At 43.7% G+C, this 12,444-nt stretch overlaps 1 protein-coding gene across 2 annotated transcripts in view; it reads right to left on the bottom strand.

Annotated features, from left to right (window-relative positions):
* The window catches only part of Pan3 (poly(A) specific ribonuclease subunit PAN3), a 150,726-nt gene that overhangs the window by 125,716 nt on the left and 12,566 nt on the right, over nt 1–12,444 (bottom strand). For both annotated transcript variants that reach the window (XM_004659981.2, XM_004659982.2), the window contains exon 2: nt 732–853. In XM_004659981.2, the coding sequence (XP_004660038.2) occupies nt 732–853 (122 nt within the window). The remainder of the gene's footprint in view (nt 1–731; nt 854–12,444) is intronic.

Raw genomic sequence — 12,444 nt, 5'->3', positions numbered from 1 at the left:
GGAGGACTAGAGAAATGGTTTAGTGGTTAAGGGGCCTGCCTACAAAACTAAAGGACCCAGGTTTGATCCCCCCAAGTCCTATGTAAAAGCCAGATGCACAAGGATCTGCATCTGGAGACCATTTGCAGTGGCTAGAGGACCAGGTGCACCCATTCTCCCTCATTAACTCACTCTCCCTCTCTCTCAAATAAGTAAATAATTTTTTTTTTTTAAATTGGGCTACAGACACATCTCAGTTGGTAGAGTGCCCTCCTAAGATGCATGAACCTTTGGGTTTGATCCCCAGCACCACAAAAATCTGGGCATGGTAGCACACACCTGTAATCCCAGCCCTGGGTAGGTAAAGGCAGGAGGTTCAGAAATTCAAAGTCACCACTGGTTACATTCCAAGTTTGTGGGCCAACATGGGCTATATAAAACCCTGTCTCAAAACAAACAATCTCTCTCTCTCTCTCTCTCTCTCCCTGCTCCCTCCCTCCCCCATCAGTACTGAATATAACTAAACACATACTAACATGTGGATATATACTTCACTGCCACCACAACCCCTAACCATGAAAGATCTCTCTGATTCCAAACCTACAGGAGATGCCTTAACTGTATCCAGCTCTCTCAGCACCAATTAAAGCCTCCCCTCTCATCCAAACAATTTAAGAATAAATAAACCCTCTGGTGCCCTGCCCCTGGCACAGAAGTCACAGCTTACTGTACTGTAAATCCACTAAGAATACCTGCATCAAGGGATACTTTGTTTCTATGGGGCTTCCAAATCCATTGACTCCAATAAAGCTGGTGCTGAAATAGGAATCTGTAAGACTTGTATCAGTTAAAGCACCTCCATCCATTCCAGGAACTGAAAGAGAAGAAAAATTCAAGTATTTAAAATTATTTAAAAGGGCAAAAAAATAATTGGTTCTATGTTCCTATGTTTGAAAGTCCTAAATCCGTCACACTTTTTTTTTTTTAATTTATCAGTCCACAAGTCAAGATCAAGGAAGATTTACATGACTCTAAAAAGCTTTTTATTTTTTGGTTTTGTTTCACTCTAGCTCAGGCTGCATGTAATACTAATAATCTAGCAGCCACCACACACAGCATGAAGAAATCACCCTTGTGTTTCTAGTTTCCGAGTCAAGCTTCCTTCAGTAATTTAGCAAAAGGACAGACTACAAGCCACCATGATTACTGGAAACTTTGTAAAGACTGTTTCTTCCACAACAGATCTGAAATGAACCAGCAGTCTCAAACTGCCTCAGAATTCTGAAGGGAAATTGAGCCATGGCAGGAATTCAGAAATACTACGAGCTAGCGGTCCTAGCGGAGGGGTACAGAAGCACATGAGAACCAGCAGGACACCCCACCATACATCAATTAATCCCTCAGTACTTGGCAGGCAACAACTTTTTAAGTTCCTGGTTAAATATGAGCCTCATGTTTTACCAGCAGTAAACTAGATGACGTTTCTTTTTTTTTTTTTTTTTTTTTGGTTTTTCGAGGTAGGATCTCACTCTGGTCCTCGCTGACTTGGAATTAACTCTGTCATCTCAGGGTGGCCTTGAACTCATGGCAATCCTCCTACCTTTGCCTCCCAAGTGCTGGGATTAAAGGCATGCACCACCACACCCAGCTTAGATGATGTTTCTTTTCCTAGGCAAAGTCACTAAGAAATCTCCCACCTCCCACCTCCCACCTAAAAAGCAAACTAAAGTATCCACAGGGCTGGGGATACAGCCCAGTGGTGAAGTTTGCAGTATGGACAAGCTCTGGGTTTGAGCCACTAATTTTAAGGTGGTACATGCATCTAGAGTTCAACTGCAGTGGATAGAGGCCCTGGCACAGATTCTCTCTCTTTCACATTAAAAACTAATAATAAGGTCAATAGGTTGGGCTTGTCTCAAAAATAAAAATTAAATTAGGGCTGGAGAGATGTCTTAGTGGTTTAAGGCACTTGGCTGCAAAGCCTAAGGACCCACGTTCAATCTTTCTCCAGATCACACGTAAACCAGACCAAAAAAAAAAAAAAAAAAAAAAGGATTGCCTGCTGGGCTTGCCTCAAAAAATAAAAATTAAAAGTGAGGTAACCCAGGCCCAAAAAGCCAAACGTCGCATGTTCTCTCGCATATGTGGATCCTAGCTACAATTGATTGGACTTCTGTGTGAGTAGGAAGAAAACTCAGGAGCAGAGGCCAGTAAGCTAGAAAGGAGATATAAAGGGAATATAAAGGGAGGGGGGACTTAATAGGGTGGTTTTGTATATATGTAAGTAGAAGAACAGATTAGTGGGAGTGAAAAGGCTTAAGTGAGTGAGGTCAGGGGAAAGAGATTGAGTGAAAGAAAGTTGGAAGGAGGGCTGATCAAAATCTAAGAGGATGTAAATAAATCATATGAGTACCTACTGTTTTGGACAATGGAACACACAGGAGCCATAGATTGTTACCAGAAAATTTTCAGTGCAAGGAATGGGATACCTTCCAGTGAGTTGTTGGCCAGAGAGGTCCCTGATGCCCCCAAAACATTCAGGCTATTGCCGAGGCCCTTGGTTTCCCACCAGGAATAGACGGCAGCACTTATTGCATGGGCTGCAAGGTCACTGAGAAACCCTGCTGGAGCTGAGCTGAGAACCTCCTCCAGGTGGACCCGCTGACAGACAGCTGGAAGAGCCACGCTGCATGTAGTTCAATGGGGGAGAGAGAGAAACCACCAGTGAAGACACCCAACAGTGGACAATGAAAGCCTTTTATTTGGCCAGCCAGGCTAAATGAGCCAATAGGTGCAAAAGTGGCACATCTGTTATGGGGGAAACCAACTGCCCTCTCATGTGACTGGCAGCCCACTCCATGGGAGGGAAAACATCCCTGATACTGAAAACCTACAACAGGGTAGTCATGAGCCCTAGGGGTGTAACATTTGCTGCTGTCTGGCTAAATGTATGTACTATGCTCACCAAACTGCCCAGTAAGCACTTCTCTTAATGTTCATACACATATATTAATGCTACTCTCACTTCTGGTTAGAGAAGCTTCTCTTTCCAGATGGCAGTGACCTTGGGATGACTCAGAAGGTACTACGGTGCTAAGAAGTGACAGAGAGGGCCACCACCCGCAGCCCTAGCAGGGCTCTCCTTGAGCCCGGGGAGGTGAGTTCCCAGAGAGCAGGGCTCCGCACGAGTGCAGACTGGGCAGAAGTGACAGAGTGCTCAGCACTGAAACATCTCTATCACACCTTCCAAGACTCAGGGTCCATTGCAGAAGAGGTGGCAGAAAGATTGTAAGAGCCAAAGGAAGGGTAGGACTCCTTACAACGTGCTGATCCTTTAGACACAAAATAGCCTGGATATCCATGACCTCTCAGTGCCTGACACTACCTACACAAGACCATCAAAATAGGAGGAAAAGATCATGACATCAAAGTAAAAGAGAGACTAATTGAGAAGAGGAGGGATATGATAGAGGGTGGAGTTTCAAGGGGGAAAGTAGGGGAAGGAGGGAATTATCATGGGATATTGTTTACAACAATGGAAGTTGTCAATAAAAAAACGTAAAAAAATAGAAAGCAAAATTAAATAAAAATTAAATTAGGGCTGGAGAAATGTCTTAGCAGTTAAGGTGCTTGACTGCAAAACCTAAAAACCCATGTTTAAGCTCTTTCCAGATCACATTAAACCAGCCCCACAAAGGTGACGCAAGGGCAAAGTCACACATAAGCACAGGTGGTGCAAGCGTCTGGACTTCCACTGCAGTGGCTGAGGCCCTGTTGTGCCAATTCCCCCTCTCCTTATCTCAGAAAATTAAATTAGGCAGGTGGTGATGCACGCCTTTAATCCCAGCACTTGGGAGGCAGAGGTAAGAGGATCACCATGAGTTCGAGACTACCCTGAGACAACACAGTGAATTCCAGGTCAGCCTGGGCTACAGTGAGACCCTATCTAGAAAAAAGAAAAAGAAAAGTAATTTTAAAATTAAAGTAACACTAGCCGGGCATGGTGGCACACGTCTTTAATCCCAGCACTCAGGAGGCACAGGGAGGAGGATCACTGTGAGTTCAAGGCCACCCTGAGAATACAGAGTGAATTCCAGGTCAGCCTGGGTTATAGTGAGACCCCTACCTCAAAAAACAAAAACAAAATTAAAGTAACACTAGTTTTTAATGATTTGTACCTTAGTGTTTGCAACTGCAAATAGGACTATAGAAATAACCAGCAGAACTCAAGATTTGTAGGAAAGCATGCATCAAGTTAACCGTTTATACAGATTTAAAGGGCTAGGGGTGTAGTTCAGCTGAGAGAATGTTGGCCTGGCATGCACTGAGCCCCGATTCCATGACCAGTGTAACATAAACTCAGCATGATGGCACATGCCCATAAGCTCCATATAGCAATGGGAGGTAGAAGCAAGAAGATCAAAGTTCAAAGTCACCAGCTTCAGAGGAAGTTCAAAGCTAACCTGAGATACATTAGACCCTGTCTGGAAAAATATATAAAAGTATATTAGAAACAATCTAATAATAACTAAGTAAATGCCAATGTACACAGTGAAAGACTACCATGTAATCACTTAAAATCATTACAAATAATGGGCTGGTTTTATTTAAAATACTTCAGCAACACTGAATTTCCTTGGTGGCAAGCATGTCTTTTTCTCTAACAAAGAGACTCTTGGCAAGGACACCTACATGGAAGCTAGTTTTCAGAAAGCTAAGCCATCATAAGATTGGTACTGCTCCACTCCAACTTTCCTCCAGGAAGGGAGGAATAAGAGATGAAATTCAGGGCTCAAAAGATGGCTTAAGGACGGGTGTGGTGGCGCACGCCTTTAATCCCAGCACTCCGGAGGCAAAGGTAGGAGGATCACAGTGAGTTCGAGGCCATCTGAGACTACATAGTGAGTTCCAGGTCAGCCTAGACTAGAGTGGGACCCTACCTCAACCTCCCCCCAAAAAAAGATGGCTTGGCGGTTAAGGTGTATGCCTACAAAGCCTAAAGACCCAGGTTCAATTCCCCAATACCTACATAAAACTGACCCACAAGGGCCTGGAGTTTGTTTCCAGTGGCTGGAGAGTTGGTGAAAGTGTGAGAAAGAGAAAAGGAAAGCAAGTTCTTTTCCTCTATAAAGTTATAACCACTTAAATAATGGGAACTTTTTTGTTGTTTTTTTTTTTTCAAGTTAGAGTTTCACTCTGGCCCAGGCTGACCTGGAACTCACTATGTACTCTCAGGGTGGCCTCGAACTCATGCCGATCCTCCTACCTCTGCCTCCCAAGTGCTGAGTGCTGGGATTAAAGGCATGTGCCACCACACCCGGGTAAACCTTTTGCCCACTTCCTTTATCTTCTTCCACATCTATCTCTGCTCTTCATCAGAACAGCCTTCATTGTACGGAATTCTGCTAAGACCCTCAGGTAATCTGGAAGATTCAGATCATCTCTAGCTCACCCTGAGCCCGCATCAGAATTTTGATTCCAGCCTGTTCAAAGCTGCTGCCACATTTTTAAGGAATTTGTTGCTATGACTAGTATTTCTGAGTACCAGTTAGTTTGTTTCTGAAGCTATAACAAAACAACTGGAGACAATAATTGATAAAGCATGGGAATGTTATCACAGTTCTGGAGAGTCCCAATCACAGTCCCAGCAGGCTTCTTTTCTGGTGAGGCCTGCTCTGCTTCAAGATGGTGTGGCCTCACAGAGAACAATCTGGTTCAACATTTAATTGCTTTATTTTCAATTCTATAATTGATGTAAAACTTACTTTGATAAAATATGGACTGTTCAAGCCACGCAAAGGAGGCTTGTTTGTTTTCTAGACTCAGGGCTGAAGAAAATGAAAACTAAAGAACAGAAAGCAGACTGGTAGTTATTTCAGGGCTGATTTCCTTGTAAGGTGGAAGCATGGAGACAAACCTATAGAAAAGTAACCAATTACCTTCAAGTTGCCTTTTTTGGTAAGGATTTAGGCAGATGTAATTTATTATCATGTCAGTTGAATTTGGACTCATTGAGACATCAGCTGCTCTAGCTCTGATTTCATAGAAATAAAATTAATAATTACGTTTACTTGATGTCAGGAACTTTTGTTGTCATAAGTAAACCCCCATTTTGAGTTTGAACCTGGTCTTTCAGGCTGGTGCAGGAGAACAGTTGGCAGGTGCAGCCCTTTGCTTCTTATTTGTGTGGGCACACCCATTCAGTAAATTCTGCCCTTGTCACTTCACTTTCTAAAAAGGCCACAAACTCTATAATTATACCACACTGTCACTAAGCTTCAGAATATGAATGTTGGGGGACACATTCACAATGTAGCATGTAGAGGGATAGCAATAGTAGAGACGGCACTTGAGCTTTTACAGAAATAGTAAGCTGTGTTTGAAGTAGACTACGGATGATTTATGTAAAACTAGGGCTGAAGGAATGAAAAGTTCTTGATCATCTGTTTATGGGAACTAAGGTCAGTGACATCTCTCACACTTAAGTAGGCAGGCCATGCGTTTTTATTTTATTTTATTATTTATTATTAGAGAGAGAGAAAGAATGAAGGCAGAGGTAAGAGGATCACTATGAGTTCAAGGCTACCCTGAAACTACACAGTGAATTCCAGGTCAGCCTGAGCTACAGTGAAACCCTACCTCAAAAAAAGAAAAAGGTTATCCTGATAGAGTGATAAAGAGCCACATATGATGACCACACCTGTTACTTCAGCTGAAGCAGGCTGATTGCTGCTGGGTTGACTCCAAAAACAGACCAAGCAAGGCAGGGCCAGAGTAAGAACCGGTCTCTAAAAAGCAGGGCGTGGTGGTGCACGCCTTTAATCCCAGCACTTAAGAGGCAGAGGCAGAAGGATCCCTGTGTGAGTTCAGTTCAAGGTCACCACCCTGAAACTACATAGTGAATTCCAGGTCAGCCTGAGCTCCAGTAAGACCCTACTTTGAAAAACCAAAAACAAAAGAGGAGGCTGGAGAGATGGCTCAGTGGTTAAGGCACTTGCCTGAGAAGCCTACAGACCCTATTTGACTCTCCAGATCCCACATTAGCCAGACACACAAAGGTGAGACAAGTGCAAGGACACACACACTCACTAGGTAGCACAAGCATACAAAGTTCAATTTCAGTGGCTGAAGCCCTGGCACACCAATTCTCTCTCTCTCTCTCTCTCTCTCTCTCTCACACACACACACACACACACACACACACACTTTCTCAAGAGAGGGGAGGGGAGGGGAGGGGAGGGGAGGGGAGGAGGGAGGGGAGGGGAGGGGAGGGGGAGGGGAGGGGGGAGGGGAGGGGGGAGAAGAGGAGAGAAAAGAGAAAAAGAGCTAGAGGAATGGCTTAGAGGTTCATTTCCCCAGGACCAACATTTAGCCAGATGCACAAGGTGGCACGTGTCTGGAGTTCATTTGCAGTGGCCGGAGGCCCTGGTGTGCCCATTCTCTCTCTTTGTCAAATAAATAAATAAATATTTTTTTAAAGACCAAAAACAGGGCTGGAGAGATGGCTTAGCGGTTAAGCGCTTGCCTGTGAAGCCTAAGGACCCCGGTTCGAGGCTTGGTTCCTCAGGTCCCACGTTAGCCAGATGCACAAGGGGGCGCACGCGTCTGGAGTTCGTTTGCAGAGGCTGGAAGCCCTGGCGCACCCATTCTCTCTCTCTCCCTCTATCTATCTTTCTCTCTGTGTCTGTTGCTCTCAAACAAATAAAAAATGAACCAAAAAAAAAATTAAAGACCAAAAACAAATTTAAATGAGAACTCAACTGCGTTTGTGCTAATACTTTTCAGAAAGCAGAACTTTCAGTGAACTGTAATGTTTGCCGGAAGTAAACTCTGAGCAAAGTGTGGAAGGTGCTAGATGGCAGAACTGTTCATAGACACATGGGAGCAAACAACTTAAAAAGTTTTAATCAGGGGAGAGAATTCAGATTCTGGCTGTGGTAAAGACTAACACAGTGTGTTGAGAACACCAAGCAACCCTTTGATGAGGAGATTAGTACAGGCAGAAGAAAGCCCTGCTGCTATTCATGCAGACTATGGAAAAATGGCCCTGAGGGCAGCCTGGGGATCTTCCAGGCTGCGACTCCTGCATTCGGAGGGAGAGGAGCAGAATACTATGATCTGAATGTCTTCCTCCAAATTCCTAGGTTGACACAAAGTGACAGTACCAAGACATGGGACTGCAGAAGATGAGTAAGTCACAGAGAACTCCGCTTACACAAAATGTGAGGAAGTCTATTCCCCCACCCCATGTGGAGACACAGCAACAAAGCCCCACTGAAGCAGAGAAGCTCTTTAAAGCTTAGAACCCCAGCCTCCACAACTATGAGAAGTTTTTATTCCCTAGAATCCAGTCTCAGGTATTCTGTTACACATACTGAAAAAGACTAAATACTACAGACTAGTAACTAAAAGAGTAAGCAGTGCCAGCTGGTCATGGCAGGACTACAATCCCAGCACCTAGGAGGTAGTTTCAGGAAGATCAGAGTTCAGGGTCATACAAACTACATAGGATGTCTAAGGTCAGTCTAGGCTCAGCTGTATGGCTGAACCTCTAAAGTCCCACTTCTTAATACTATTACACTGTTTGCATATAAGAATTTGAGAGAACACATTCATATAACAGCATTCTGCTACTAACCCCCAAGTCCATGTCCTCACATGAAACCATACACATTCCTAATTCAGAGGGGGGGAGGAACAATCGGCAGGTATGGACACTCAACTGCAACACAGCTGATACTCTTTTCATTTTATGATTAAGAGATAGCTTGTCAGGTGTGGTGGTGCACGCCTTTAATCCCAGCACTGGGAGGCAGAAGTAGGAAAGTCTCCATGAGGTCAAGGCCACCCTAAGACTACACAGTTAATTCCAGGTAAACCTGGACCAGACAAAGACTCTACCTAGAAAAAACAAAAGACAGAGGGTTAGATAGCTTGACAAAAGTCACAAAACCAGTAAATAGTATAAATGAGATATAAAAGCAGTCTTTTCACTGTATTAAAATGATTTTCGGGCTAAAGAAATGGCCTATGGGGCTACAGGGACAGCTTAGTGGTTAAGGAGTTTGCCTGCAAAGCCAAAGGACCCAGGTTCAATTCCCCAGGACCCACGTTAACCAGATGCACAAGGGGGTGCATGCATCTGGGGCTCGTTTGCAGTAGCTGGAGGCACTAGCATGCCCATTCTCTCCCCCCCAATAAATAAATAATTGAATAAAAATAAGAAATGGCCTATCGGTTGCCTGTAAAGCCTAAGGACCCAAGTTCAATTCCCCAGTACCCACATAAGCTATATGCACAAGGTGGCACATGCATGTAGAATTTGTTTGCAGTGAATAGGGGCCCTGACATGCCCATCTTCCCTCCCTCCCCCCCCTCTCTCTCTCTCTTTCTCTCCCTCTTTATCTCACTCTCTCTCAAATAAATATTTTTAAATGATTTTCAATTTTGAGAGGGAACTATGAATCAGTAGACAAATGTTCTCTCAAATTTTAAATGACAATCAAAATTTGAACTAAAGGATCTTACATGATGTAAAGATCAAGAGCTTCAGTATCTGCCAGTAATTATCCCACAATAACATATAAATGTACAATAGCCTACTAAAAAGACAAAACTAAAAACACAAAACCACATCACTTTACTAATCTTGAGCCATGTCCCCTCATAAAATGTACTTAAAGCTAGCCATGGTGGCACATGCCTTTAAAACAAACTCAAGAGGCAGAGGGTAAGAGGATCCCTATGAGTTCAAGGCCAGCCTGGGTCTACAGAGTGAGTTCCAGGTAGCCTAGGCTAGAGACCCTACCTTGAAAATAACTTAAAAAAAAAAAATTAGATGGGTGTGGTGGCACACACCTTTAATCCCAGCACTCAGGGAAACAGAGGTAGGAGGATCAGCTGTGAGTTCAAGGCCACCCTGAAACTACAGTGAATTCCAGGTCAGCCTTAGCTAGAATGAAACCCTACCTCAAAAAAAAAAAAAAAAAAAAAAAAAAAAAGTGGGCTGGAGAGATGGTTTGGCAGTTAAGCGCTTGCCTGTGAAGCTTAAGGACCCCAGTTCGAGGCTCGGTTCCCCAGGACCCATGTTAGCACAAGGGGGCACACACGTCTGGAGTTCGTTTGCAGTGGCTGGAGGCCCTGGCGCGCCCATTCTCTCTCTTCTCTCTCTCTCTCTCTATCTGCCTCTTTCTCTCTGTCATTCTCAAATAAATAAACAAAAACTTAAAAAAAAAAAAAAAAAGAGTGCTAGAGACAGCTCAGTGATTAAAGTGCTTGCCTGCAATGCCTAATGACCCTGGTTTGATTCCCCAGTACCCTATGTAAAGCCAAAGGCACAAAGTGGTACATGCATCTGGAGTCTGTGTACAGTGGCTAGAGGCCCTAGTGTGCCCATTCTCTCCCTCTCTCTCTCTCTCTCATATTCACTTTTTCCTTACAAATAAATATAAAATAGTTTTAAATGAATATGTAAAAAAAAAACCTTAATTCTCCAAAAAATAAGGGTTTGTCCTTTGGAAGGAAGTCACACCATGGCAGGAGAGTCAGGAGGCTAGCTCACAGTGCCACACCAGCAGGGAGGGAGAAGCAACAGTGAGCTAGCTAGTACTGACAAGCAGAACTGAATTATCAATCTCAAGCCCTGAGATCCCCAAGGGCACACCTCCTCCAGCAAGGCTCCACTAGCTGGGGACTAAAAAGAAGGATTAATCACAAACAAATGAGGCTATGGGAGACATTCTGCATTTAATACCAATACCACATGGTGTCATAAAAAAACCAGAACCAGCCGGGCGGGCGTGGTGGCGCACGCCTTTAATCCCAGCAATCGGGAGGCAGAGGTAGGAGGATTGCCATGAGTTCAAGGCCACCCTGAGACTACAGAGTTAAAAAGCAAAAAAAAAAAAAAAAACAAAAAAAAAAAAAACAGAACCTTTTTTTCCTTTATTGTACAGTTTCCCAGGGTCTTTGCATACAATGGAAACTGGCAATCCAAACAGGAAGCATTACTTCCTTGACTAGGGAGCTGCCATTTGAATGTCTCCACTGAGTTTAAGGTGGTAGAAACTCAGTCTCAATGTCACACCAATGGTATGCAGAGACAGGGGTCTTTGGAGATAATCAGGATTCGGTGATGTGATGAGTATGTGAATGCATGTTAGCATCAGTGCTGGTGTAACAGGAGGAGGGCTGAATAGAGCTCAGTGGCAGAGTACAGGCTCTGGGTTAGAGATGGAGAAGGCGGAAGGAAACTGTACTAGCAACCTTGCCCTATCTTGCTTCATGATGCCCTTGGACTTCTTAACCATGAGCTAAATAAATTTCCTTTATTAATGACTGTCTCTGGCATCCTACTATGGCAACAGGAAATACACAAAACACTAAGCATCTTGAAGAATTCACATTCCATAGAAGTGCCCAACTAAAAACACCAAACAGTTTTCCTCTGCCAACCAGTGTTTGACACATGCTGGTAATATTTACCATACATGATGAAACCTGATCTGACAAGAACAAACCTTCAATAAGCTTCTCCCAACTATCGGACTAGTGTTTCTTAAAAGGTGCTCGCTGTGTCTTAGCTCAGGTCCTTACCTGCTGAGCTATCTTGGGCAAAACACATAAAATGGGGATTATAGAATAAGCAGCATTCCATCACACTGCAGATTCAAATGGAGAATTATTTAAAAATTACCTTAAAAGTTCTTTTAGGGGCTGGAGAGATGACTTAGCAGTTAAGGAAGGCATTTGCCTACAAGCCTAAGGACCCGAGGTTCAATTCCCCAGTACCCACATAAAGTCAGATTCACAAAGTGGCACATGTATCTGGAGTTTGTTTGTAGTGGCTAGAGACCCTGGCATGCCCATTCTCATCTTTTCTTTCTCTTTCTCTCCCTCCCTCTCTTCTATATTTTGAGAAAATTGCCAACATGATAGGGGAAAAATACTTGGGTGCACACCAAATAAAGATTTAATAAAAGCTCATAAATTATAAATGTACATGGGCAACATGAGACCCTGTCTCCAAAAAAAACAAGCAAAACAGGTGGGCATAGTGGTGTACACCTTTAATCCCAGCATTTGGGAAGCAGAGGTAGGAGGATCTCCATGAGTAATAAGGCCACTATGAGACTACATAGCGAACTCTAGGTCAGCCTGGGCTACAGCAAGACCCCATCTTATAATACAACAAGCAAATAGTACTTTCCATTAAAAGTAAGTACAGAGGCCAGGTGTGCCATCATGGTGGAGCACTTGCTTATTTATTATGTACAAGCCCAGGGTATGGTCCTCAGCACTACAGAAACCTGGCAATGGGCATGGAGGACAATATAAGGGTAACATTTGAATGACAGCAGACACAGGCCAAGGAATGGAGAAGACTGCCAGCAAGCCACCAGAAGCCAGGTGACAGGCACCAAACACATTCCTTTTCAGTCATCAAAAGAAAGCAATCCAACTTTT

The sequence above is a fragment of the Jaculus jaculus genome, chromosome 7, assembly GCF_020740685.1.
Source record: "Jaculus jaculus isolate mJacJac1 chromosome 7, mJacJac1.mat.Y.cur, whole genome shotgun sequence".
NCBI classification, from domain to species: Eukaryota; Metazoa; Chordata; class Mammalia; order Rodentia; family Dipodidae; genus Jaculus; species Jaculus jaculus.
This window is presented reverse-complemented; position numbering and strand designations above follow the sequence as displayed.